Here is a 12,556-nt window from a genome sequence, read left to right on the forward strand (position 1 = left end):
GCAGTGCAATGAGGAAGATAAACTGTGTCTTTGTCCCTCCCTCACCCTGAAGCAGCATGAGGCATCCTGCAAGGCTGACAAACATCGACAATGGGCTTGTGACAAGCACCCAAAGGAATTTACACAGGCAGCTGCCACCAAGCACAATTACACCAGGCTTCTGAATGTTAATTACAAACAGCCACAGAAAGGACATTTTCCATCACATTTTCCTCTAGTAGCACTTCTAAACTGAGGTGCATTGTTTGCAATACAGGCTGCTCGAAAGGCTTCAGCATGTCCAAGTCAGCAGTGCAGTATTTTATGTCCACTGACAATGTCTAATACACCCAATATAATGCACAGCAGCACAAAGGCAGGCCCCACAACCTCCTGAGAAACCAGATGTGAGGAGCAGTTCTACCCAAAGCATGGGTTTGAATGCTGCTTTAGAGCAAATTCTGAATGCTTTCATAATGGTTACATCCAACTGTAGGCAATCTTGGTAAGCCATCAAAAAAATCTCTCTCTGGATATTTAACCATCAAACAACTTGATCTCAAAGTTGCCCACTGTGTCTGACCCTGCATTAGTCCCTTACAAACTTGACATCTGTTTTGTTTCAATTAACCACTGCCTCAGTGCTATTATTTCTACACTCAGTAACAAGTGACAGTAAAAACTGTCTAGTTCCAAATAACTAGAACCATTTGCAAACAAAAGTTTAAAAGCCCTTTATTAATTCAGAAGTGAAACACCAATATTTCAAGTGAGATAAGTATGTTTATTAAGGTTCATTCTACTCTAAGGTTTATACAGAGAATGGAATGCAATACAAGCTAAGAGCACACCTCAAAGATCTACCACACAACCATCCCCTACTCCCTATAAGGGAACTGTAAAAAAAAAAAGTAAATCAGAAAACCAGTTACTGTTCAACTAGTTGCAAGTGGCTTTGTCCAAAGAAGTTAAGCTTGATATTGCATTAGCTTTGTATGCAATAATTAAGTCTCTACAAGCTGAAGTATCACATACAGAGGCAAAAGATTTCCTGTGGACACATGAAACCATGTTTCCAAGAGCTACATCACAAGGGTCTTTAAAACTGCCTAAAAACCAGCCACTAATGGCATGCACAGGTCAATAATATTAACTTTGGTAATGTCAGTCATTTTTGGTCAAATCTGGATTCCACTTTAAACAGTAATATGTATAAAAACACACCCATCCTGTGCACAAAGCAACACACTTTATTTGCTATCACCTAGAGGCAGGTCTTCAAGACATGGCTGAAGTATTCAAATTTAACTGTCAGGAGCTTGTTTAGTTCTAAATCACATTTTCACTAGTCTATAAGGCAAGACTAAAAGGACAAGAAAGTGGTCAAATATTTAATTTTTTTTTAAATGCAGGACAAGAACCATCTTGAAAATTATATAGCTTTAAGTAACACTTAACTTTTTCCACAATGCTTTTGTAAGAAATCCAGTAAGTTTTTTATATTATCTAGTTCCCCAAGACACATTCTATTTTTCTTTCTGAAGTTATCAATACCCTGTAAATACATGTGTTTTGCTCTTCTTGAGGAAGAAGTTATAGATGTTTTTATTTACAACAGAGTCAATCCTTAGCACTATATCTGGACTTCAACAGTTTAAAAGTGTAATGAAAATGACAACCTTAAGTGCTACTTCCCATACAGAATCCACACTTAGTTCAGTTTTATTCATTGCAAAGTAAAAAGACATCAAATTACACTAGTAAAAACTCAGAGATCTAGATCTGTACTCAAAAAAACACTACACATGCAAAGGGAACAACATCCTGCTAACACAACTTCATTTGCTGCTGCATTTGTCTAATATTAACAATTATGAACAGGGCAGTGCAACTAGTATTTGGAACAATCCTTACAGTGTTCGAGTGTCAGGCACAAAACTTCATTTCTCTTCACACCACTGGTTCTCTTTACGTACCTGCAAGAGCAGTTGAACTGTCAGTATGTAGCAGTGAAATTCTAAGCCTTTGGCTGTAAATACCCACAAGTATTCAAGATTATTTATTTACTGCACAGAGATAAACTGGGAGCAGCTTTATGTTTTTCACACAGATTTTGCAATTATAAAATCTGTCTTCCAAACTGGCCTGTTTAACAGTGTAAGCCAGGTTTTTCATGCCTAGGTTTGATCAAATCTGAAATTTTCTGACCAAACAAAGCAAATGGAATATCTGAAGTCTAAGCTGTTTATGACACAGCATTGAAAAATACCCTCAAAAATCTACAACTCATTGCCCTGTATTGAAACCAGGCATCATGTTCTGCTTTCTCCCCAACTCTGCCATTTTGCAGTTGGTTTGCTGATCAAGTTTTAAGATCAATGCGTTTGATACTTAGAGAACCCAAACTTACCTCTCCAGCCACATGCAGCAATACACCTTCAGCATTCCCATGATAGCCCCAAACCAAAAAACTAAGACTGCCACACACAATCCTACCTGCTTTCTTATTAAACATGCTGGAGTTAGAAAAATCAGTACATCTTGTTTTGACCTTTTCAGGTAATGGGATGCAAGCATGGTAGACACCAAAAAGTCTCCTGCTAGCAGCACCCCAATAATGAGGAGTTCATGCATTAGTTTACATTGATTGGTAACAAGTCTGCTGCATCACAAATTGAGTTATGAAGCAGCACACAGTAATTCAGCACAAACAGCCATCAAAATTATAATTAAACCCAGACCAAGTACCTGTGCTTCTTCCTCTTCAGTGAAGTCATTCTTAATATTGAATGTCTTGCGAATTTCTTCTGGAGTTTTACCCTTGATCATGTTTGCCACTGTCTTGCACGTGACATCCAGCAAACCTTTGATGTCCAAATAATTTGCAGCCTGTGAAAGAGTTTTCAGATTTAAAGCCTCCATATCAATATTCTGTGTCATTAGATGCACTACAGAAGTTTACACCGAAATTTTAGAATACTGTATGCAAACAGATCATCCTCACTTTGAGAAGCTTCTAGCTAAAACCTTCAGGACAGTACCTAAAACTTGCTTGCCAAATAGAAGGTAGTCATTTGTACCATGAAAAACACTCCTCCTGCTCCACCCTTTACAAACAGCTTTCAGAAGTCTGCAAACATCCAAGATCTTCAGTGTTGCAGTACTGTTAACTAGCCAAGGCAGGTAATGTTGGCTCACAGGTCCATTCACAGTACAAATTTAACAGTCAAAGTCAGATTTTCATTTTCATGCAGATCTCCAGAACTCTGTAACTAGCAATAAGCCCTCAACTCGGACTTGAGAGCAACAATCAAAGACAGTGCTATTTAGTAAAGTATTTTGATTGATGAGCAAGTACAGTATATGAGCGTTAGGCTAAAAGCACTCCAACATCCTCACCAATTTCAGCCAACACTCACCAGAACCATCTCCCTCCCCACATCCCCCCTTTCCAATGAAGAAGTAACTCAAGAAGCATAAAGGCTTTATTTCTCAGGTGCATAGCATAACTTCACAGGCACAGGCTTTGCCCTTCTTGAGGACACTCACCAGGATAAGTTCAAAAAGTGTTCCTTGGTCTACTTTCAGAAACTCTTGATCCCACACAGGGATGTCATCTGTTCTCTTCTCTTTGTTCTCATCATCCTCAGGAGGAGGTGGATCATCCTTGTGATGGGTGCACCACTGAATCACCTAATTATGGTTTTGATATTAAAGTTTTATCCAAGTGATTCTTTCATGAAACCCCAACTATAACTTAACTTCATTTTGGAAGAAATCAGAACAATAGATCCCCAATCCCAGAATACAACAGCTTTCAGAAATCCCAACTGATTTAGTAGCATGTTAATTACTTAATCTTAAAAGCCAGCAGCTGGTGCTATGAAGTTATAGGTCCCTGTGCTAACATATATGGGCTGTACAAAGAAAACCTAATCCTCATTTTGCTGTATTTAATGTGTTTGCAGAAACATACTTTGTATTAAGCAGACACTGCACAGGGAAAGAGAGCAGAGTGGTAACAGCTACCAGCAGGTCACATTCACCCCAGTACAAAGTTCAGCCAGCAAGTTTGCCATTAGTGTTGGTTTGGGGTTTGTTTTGTTGGATTTTTTTTTAGTTTGGGAACATGCAATCTCATGACCCAGACATAGAAAAGAAGCAGGGATCTACTGCAAACAAAATCCTGTTCCATTTCACCAACCCAAAAGACTTCACAAATTTAAGTTATTTATGTGTCTGTTCACTGGGAAACAATTCCTAACCCTGTATTTACCCCAAAACAGGCACAGTAGTTTGGTGCTTACTTTGGCACTACCCTTTCTATTTGAAAGCGTAAAGAATCTTGGACACCACACAACTACACCTTTCTCCCTTAACCCAATGACCATGGTCTGTTCATGAATTTAACACCACCAAGGGCACACAGTGTCTCTTAAGCACCATCAGTGTCAGTCACTCTCACCCACTGCCTGTTGCTTAATCCTTTCTCCAAACATTTGCATCTCATGAACAGCCACCTCAGTTCACAGAATCCAATTAAAGCCAGTGCTTTAACACCATGAAATGCCAGTGTGCAGAGATGTCCAGCACCACTTCCTTAGGAAGCCTGTCTGCCTTACAGCTGCTGTTCCAGGTCATCCCTGCACACACTCTGCCATCACCCACCTGCCTCAGCCCACACACCCACGTTCATGCACCTTGATTTGGCTAAGCTTGCAACACATGAAAAATAATTTCTAACTAGTAGTTCATAATACCCAACTCCAAGATGAATTTTACATTTCTTTACTGCCATGGAGCACAACAGCTTTCACCATCTTACCTTTTTTAAGATGGCTGCATTAACATTTGGAAGAGGGACTGGGTCATCATCACCTTCATCATCCATTCCCAAATCTAAAATGGAAAAGACAACTGAGCAATTGGCAGACAAAAGCATTTACTGAACTGGGATGCTTCATCAGTTCTTCACTATTTTGACAACACTGAGGCTGAAGATTGGTAACAAAAGACCTCTAAACTGTGAGGTAAGGAGCTTTTGGAAGGCTGTATGGAGCTATGGTTGTACCAAGCAGAGGTTAAGTGGCTGATAAGGCTGCCTCACCCAATGACAGTATCTACACACCATCAGCTAAGCTGTCACTTGCTAACTCAAGTGTTCTGAATCTGAGCTCAGATGCTGAACAATCTGACAAACATTTGTGTATTTTTACCACTTACACAGTTTCAACCCAGAAGTTTTAACTGAGGGCTCCCATTCCATTAATGATTTAATAAGAATTCAATCTACTGTGGTAAATAGACACAGCATCTTGTCCTCTGCATGAGCAGGAAATACTGTAGCCACAGAAGTGCTGCTCCCAGGCTCTGAATCACTCATATTGATCCTGTACCAGCTGAAGAAGTTCACACGGTAAGACAGCAGCACAAATCCTTCCATCAAAAAAGCATTTATAAAGCATGTTTCCAACACTCCTTGTTTTAAAAGCTTGTCAGCACACTCCAGGGAGATTTGGATTTGTCCCCTTGATATGACCAAGGAATCAATGTAAAAAGAAGGAGAAAAAGATAATTAAAGTTTCAGCTTGATACACAGAACAAACACCACATTAGCCATCTTTGGTTAAAGAATGTGCTTTTTTTATTACCCAAATGCTAACAGTTGGATGACACCCTAGCTGTCAAAGACATCTTGGAATGAGTTATGTAACTGACTAACAATGCAGACCTTCACTCATGACATGCACAGATGAGCCAATTCTACATCACCAAGGAACCAAATTTTCAAGAACATACGACCATCATCACGCCTCAAATCTGTACGTGATAAAATCATGTACTTCTGTATTTAGACAAGTCTGCTACTGCTGCTATCAGTGGGATGCTAATTAACATTGCTTTTCTGTTTGAAATTACTCCACAGATGCAGAACTGAAACACTGCCATTAAAAGACACTGAAATAATTCAAGCAATATCTGAACTTTAGTCAACTCTGACTGACTTGTCACCATCACCTCTGAACCAGCAATTTTATCTGTTAGCAGAAAATGGGCATTTCAATGGTGGTCCCATGGTGCTCAGTACAACCCAAACTTTCAGCTCCTCGTCTCTCAGCTGCAGCACCCAACACACAAAACATTACCTGATGCTTAGCCAGCTGCACTGAAAATGCATTTCAGCTGTGCTAGCAGACTGGTTCTCTCCCAGGTTAGAAAGGGGCAAGTTTATGGTGCCCAGCTTACACTCTTCCCATGAATAACTTCCCTCTATCTCCAACACTGGCACAACTCCTGCAGGAGAAAACTGAGAATTGTGCACCCTAATGCATTCCATTTCCTGTTTGTGTTGCCAGCCATGTTCAACAGCATCTTATTAACAGAATAGAAGCATTCAATGCCTGACATTGAACCTTATTTTTACTGTTCTCATAAGGTGTCACAACCAAACATTTACATGCAAGAGCATAATACTAACTACATGTACAGAAATAATTGCTCCCAAGTTAATTCATGAATACATCCAAAAACTAGGAAAAGCCACCAGTAAACAATGAGGATCTGCACTGGAGGGATCAGCCAGTTTGCTCTGTATCCCAGCCATCTGGCACATTTCCCCTCCCCCGCCACGAGTTCTTTTGTTTCAAATTTATGTCAGCAGGAGATCAGACCTAAGTATTTATCCCAAATAATTTACCAGCATTCACAACTCACAATACAGGTTTAACTTCAGCTCTTTATTGCATTGATGTAGTATCTCCCACTCCATACAAGTGATATTTACGTTCTAAGACTGGTTTGTGTGATTAAATAAACTGAAGTTTTAAATATTAATGTTCTGTTTGCTTAACTCTCACAAAACTGAAGCAGATTGTGGGATGCTTGTATTTTACTGCCCTCCCTACAAGTGCTCAAAACCAGGGCTTTTTCCAAGAGCACATCCACCCTGAACAGTTTCAGCTACAACAGCAGGAGTTACAGCTGTTCAGGCAGGAGACAGAAGCTGCTCCATAGACCTGGGAATCCCTTTTCAGCACAGCACCAGTTTGTCTCAGCTCCTGTCCAAGAGGTTTCCTCAGGGTCTCACACTCTTACCTTCCAGCATGGTCTTTATAGTCACAGACTGCTTTGCAATTTCCACATCAACTTCAAAGATTTCTCCATCTGAGCTCTGCAGTTTAATTGAAGGCATCTACAAGACAAGGACAGTTATTTCCACACAACATTCAGATGTTACATGCTCAGCTGACTCAAAGATGTGCATCACATTTACTGCTGAAATTGTTTCTTCCCAACAGCAGACAGCCCAGTGCTACTTAAGGTGCATTCAGATTATTCACTCCTTGAATCAACAGCCCTCAATTCATTAATCCTCATGTTCAAGAAACAAGGACTGACTGAAGTCTAACACAAACTCATTTCTTTTTTTAACTTGAAAGCATAAAACACACAGATTAGTCAATAGTGGTTTTTTTCCCAGTATAACACTACAGCTATCTTTTCTCTCGAAAAAAACTTCAACACTTCCAAAACACCACTTGCCTCCAAATCCAAACAAGTGCTACTCACTTCAACTGCTCAAACAATGTCAGATCTCAACAGCAGTTTTCAAATGATAGCCTCTGGAACAGAATCATTACACTGAGGTTGGGAGGAATTCCTCTAGATGGGCCAGTCCAGCCTCCCTTGCTCCAAACAGAGTTAAACAGACCAGGTTACTCAGGATCAAAGGCTTTCCTCTAGAAAAGTGTTTGGTTTTCTGAGGAGATTAAAAAGCAACAAACTCCTACAAGGAAGGCCTTCAGCACTCACTACTGCCCTTGCAAAGCAGGAAGCAAGACCAGTACTTTGTTAGCATCTGAGACAACCATGCATTTTAACAAAGTTTCTGAAACAAACTCTAGTAAGACCTACAATAAAGAGGCAGCAGGCTTGAAAGATGTCATTAGCAAAAACACAATCAAATTTTACAAAAATGCATCATTCCAGATATGAAACAACTGAAACCCAGAAGTGAAGCACATGACAAAGCACCAGGAGATTACAACTTCTGGCTGGAAGTACACATGCAGACTGTGGGGTACCAGTGCACTTGAGCCAACCAAAGGACAATAAAAACACAACTATCTGGCCACGTAAAATTTACAAATTTGTTCTCAACCAGCTAGTAGGATGTGTTGTAAGTTCCTTTACCACACAAAATATTTGTCAGCAGCAAACCATTGCAACAGTTTCCTTTTTTTTTGGTCCTCGAGTTACCTGCTTCAGGATCACTGAAGCATGTGTTTGCACAGCCTGCAACTGCTGTGAACAGCTCTGGGAACAAAGAATTTCAATTGCAGTTAAACTGGCAACCAAACCAAACTTACCAGCTGCACACACCAGTGCCTCACAGTAGCACCTGAGCTATCAACAGTTAATTAACTGGACCACTTGAAGCAAACTTGCACTGCCTCTTTCTGAAAGCTCGGGGTGCAGTGTGCCTGAGCCTGACAGCCCCGTGCAAACCCCGGCCACGGCAGGCTCAGCCAACACGTGTTATTAAGCAGCTCACACCAGTCCCGAGTCCTCATTGCTTTAATTTCCATTTGGCAGGGAGCAGGCAGTTAATGTTTACACAGCAATGTAACCCTATATGACAGTGCTACTTCTAATTAAGATGGGTGTTCTGGAGGAACACACTCATGACTATTCCAAAGGTACAAGTGTGTGCACATATATAAATATATATATAAATACATATATATACACACACACACAGAGAATCTGGGCTACAGCACAGCTCTGTGTTAGCAGTTTGAATGATGTTTGGGAAAAGTGCTGTAGGCACACATTTTAAATTTAATGCATCTGTTCTTGCAGTGGCTGCCTGGGAGCACTCCAGAACAAACCCAGCTCCATCGGCAGCCTCCCCGAGCCTGAGCTTACATAATGCTGCACAGCAGAGCCAGGCAGGGATGCTGCCTTAGCCAGGGGAGCCCCAGCAAGGATATTCCCCTCCTATCAGCCAAACCTGCTTATTTACAACAACACCTTCAGTTATTGCTGAGGGTCTGAAACAAGTAGAATGAAGTTAAACTACTGCTTTGTCATTGACAACACATCAGAATTTCATCGATTTTTTTTTTTAACACCACTGAACTCGATTTCCTAGAAAACAAGAAAAAAACGGAGCTAATTTTTAGCAAGCTGCAGTACGGCTCCGCCAGATGACAGTCCCTGGGCAGCAGCACCACTGGGTGACTAAGCAAACCAGTCCTAAAAGCTTTATTTGACAACAGCACAACAGGCTGGGAGCCGAGCTCAAGCCAAACCTGAATTACAGCAGTAATTTACTCGGCTAAGTCTGAACCGCCGAGCTCAGCCGCCTCCAGCCGCGCCTCCCAGCGCCATTCCGGGTGGATGCCCGCCGCTTCCCCCCCCGCTCCCGGTAACCAGGAGCCAGGTAACGAACCCGTACCTTAGGCGCGGCCTCAGGGGGGCGGGGAGGGGGAGGCACAACCGCCCGGGGGAGGCTCGGTCTGCTCGGAGGCTTCGCTCACCGCCCCCGCGGGCAGCGCTGCCCACGCCGCCCCCGCGGGAGCTCCATCCCCGCACGGCCCGGGCCCAGCGCACCCCGGGCGCTCCATCCCCGCACGGCCCAGGAGCGCTCATCTTTCCGCCCGCCCCTGCCCCCGCCATCACGCCACGGCCTGCCGACCCTCCGTCTGCGGCAAGCCGGGCCCGCCGCGCCCGCACAGCTCCCAGCGCTGCCCCCGCGCCCCCCCGGCCCGCTCGGGCCTCACCGTGAGGCGGCGGCGGCTCCGCGGACGGACCGTGAGGAGGCGGTGGCGGCGCTCGGGCCCGACTGCGGCGGCGCTCTTATAGCGAGCGGGGGAGGGGGAAGGACCCGCCTCCCGCCGCCTCGCAACGCCCGGGCTGCCCGCCGCGAACGCCTGAGCAAAACACCGCACCGCGGCTCCCAAACGGCGAAATCCGGTACTCGCGCCGCCTTCCGCCAGTGCGGAGCGGGGAGCGGAGCCGGAATGAGTTCGAGGGGAAGGTACCGCCGGTGGAGGGTTTTTCAGGCAGCGACGGAGCCGCGCTAGAAGCCGCACAATAGAGAGGCCAAGGCCCCTCCCCGCGGGCTGAGGGGAGCGGGTCCGGCCCGGCCCTGAGGGCACCGCGGGGATCCCGGGGTGGCGGGCCCGGCTGGCCGGTCCTGTGGGGAAATCGTCATTCGCGGTAACCCGGGCTCGCCCCACAACGCCCACGGTGCTTTTCCTTCGGGGGGGAAAGGCGGGGTGATGCTGCCAATGTCTCTGAAGGCTTCCCGCAGGTAAACACGGTAAAATGCCATCGCCAGGTGCTGCTCCAGACGCGGAAGGCATTTTAGCCGAAAAACAACATGGAAGCACCGGCTAGTTTAAAATTCTTCCAACATCAGACAGCGTTCCCCCAGTGGAAATAAGTGCGGGAGCTTTCATGGAGCCGGGAATGGATTGAGCTCCGAGCGGTGCTCGCAGAGCTCAGCGCTGCTCACAGAACACCTGCCCCAGGTGCCGCCGGGAATTCAGACAGCTCTGGCTCAGCCCTTGAAAGCATCTCCGGACACCGGCTCTGCAAGGAGCCCCGGGCCGAGCAGCAGAGCAGAGCTGGGCACCCAAACACAGCCCAGGCCTTTGTATTACCACAGCCCCACCTGAGCACTGCCCCCAGCACGGGTGACAGCTGATAGGTCACCTGTGGGTGCTGGAAAGCACCAGGTACAGGGTTTTGAGGGAAATAAAAAGGGCATGTGAAGGGTTTTGCATTGTGAGGAAGGGCAGGTTAAGAGCCCTCACATTGTTGTTACAGCACACGCTCCATGCTCTGCTGCTGAGCCCAGCCTTGTGTCAGCTCTCCATGGCAAAATGGCTTTCAAGTAGGCAAGGTATTTATACAGTGCCAACACAGGATTCTGACAATTTGCTTTACTTCCAATCCTAAACAAAAATGTTTAGGAAGCAAAAAGCATGTTTTCACATCACTCCAATGCAGACACAGCCAGGGTGCCTGGAAGCACACTGATACCTGCAGCAGCACAACACTGCAGAGTGCAGCATCATTTACAGCCTCAGGAGGTTCAGAGGAGGTTCAGCTTGGACATCAGGAAGGATTTCTTCCCTGGAAGGGTTGTTAACAGTGGTGGAGTCACCATCCATGGAGCTGTGCAAGAAACAGCTGAACATAGCCCTGAGTGCTCTGCTCTGGTTCACAGGGTGCTGATCAGTCAAGGGTTGGACTTGGCAATCTCAGAGATGTTTTCCAACCTTATGTTGGAAACCAACCAACCATTCCAAACCAATGTTTCTGTGCCTAGTCAGTTTCCTATCTCTTGGGGTCCCAGAGAGTCCCAAGCTGTGCACCCCACACGTTAGGGAACAAATCCTTATTTTCTAGACACACTGGAAAATATTTTCTAACATGAATAATTTCCCCAGGACTCAGAATTTCTTGGTTTAGAATCTTGTTTTGCCCAGTTCAGTAGCCAAGCCTGGCCTTGGACACTTCCAGGAGTGGGGCAGCCACAGCTTCTCTGGGCACCCTGTGCCAGTGTCTATCTCACATAACAAGTGAGACTACAATTAGAAAATATTCAATGTTAAAATGTTAAGTACCTTGTTCTTTGGGGCTGTTTCTCTGGAGAGATGGAACACTCAAATTCTCAGCCAGAAAGGAGCTCCTAGAGCTCAGCTGATAGCCTGGGAGTTCTGCATCAGAGCATATCACTTAGAAGAGGCCTCTCTGTAAATTCCAAAGAACTGTTGAGGTGACTGCCTGACTTGAGAAGTTTATTCCAGGGGCTTTAGGATGCTGAGCAGCTTGCTAGAGCAGATTTGGATACAACTCTGAGCAACCTGATCTCTCTTTGCAGGTGGATCCAGGTCACCTCTGCGGTCCCTTCCAGCCTGGATTACTGTGTGCTCCCCTGGAACTCATCCTTAGAGCTGAGGGAGCAGCCAGGTGATGCTCAGCAGCAGACTTGGACACTAACAGAAGTTCCTCAGAGATCCTGGTATTGATAACCACATAAGCTCTGTGTTCACCATTGAATGGGATCTAATTTTCATTCTTAATTTATATTTATCTCATGTGTAGAGTGTGAAACCTCCAGACTACATCTAACATGACTTTCTTATTGTACCACCATCACATTTACCTCTTTCTTCCTCAATCACACCATCTCATACTCCAGTGCTGAAAACCACATTCAGTGCACTAAAAACCACTGCCTTTATTTTCCTTAAATTATTAATTTTTATTTATATTAAAACTCCTTGGTTTAGAGAATCAGACAATAAGAGAAGGTGGCCAGTGGAAAACCTGTCTACAAATCCTAAATCCCCTTTCCCCATGTGGCCAAAGAGCAAGGTTTCTGATTTGGCTGGTGACCAGCAAGCACAAGCTCACAGACTGCAAATCAAGCTCAGCAAAGGGGGGATGGGGTTTGCTCTCAACACAAGACAAATCTAATGGAATCTAGGAACAGGCAGAAAGCTAAATTCCATGTTAATTATAATTGTGGATAAATTTAATTCAAAATTATACTGCTGAT

The 12,556-nt window shown here is 44.5% G+C and overlaps 1 protein-coding gene and 1 long non-coding RNA gene across 2 annotated transcripts; one reads left to right on the plus strand and one right to left on the minus strand.

The window, feature by feature from the left end:
* Positions 1-742: 742 nt before the first annotated feature.
* On the minus strand, positions 743-9,849 carry SKP1 (S-phase kinase associated protein 1). The gene is made up of 6 exons (XM_058815047.1): positions 9,765-9,849; positions 7,075-7,171; positions 4,805-4,878; positions 3,529-3,672; positions 2,728-2,868; positions 743-1,955 (listed from the first exon to the last, which is right to left on the minus strand). The coding sequence occupies exons 2-6, from the start codon at positions 7,169-7,171 to the stop codon at positions 1,920-1,922; spliced, it is 492 nt and encodes a 163-aa protein (XP_058671030.1). The 5' UTR covers positions 9,765-9,849; the 3' UTR covers positions 743-1,919.
* A 156-nt stretch (positions 9,850-10,005) lies between these two features.
* On the plus strand, positions 10,006-12,144 carry LOC131564577 (uncharacterized). The gene is made up of 2 exons (XR_009275399.1): positions 10,006-10,297; positions 11,876-12,144. It is a non-coding gene; the product is annotated as an uncharacterized LOC131564577 (long non-coding RNA).
* Positions 12,145-12,556: the final 412 nt, after the last annotated feature.

The sequence above is a fragment of the Ammospiza caudacuta genome, chromosome 16, assembly GCF_027887145.1.
Source record: "Ammospiza caudacuta isolate bAmmCau1 chromosome 16, bAmmCau1.pri, whole genome shotgun sequence".
NCBI lineage: Eukaryota > Metazoa > Chordata > Aves > Passeriformes > Passerellidae > Ammospiza > Ammospiza caudacuta.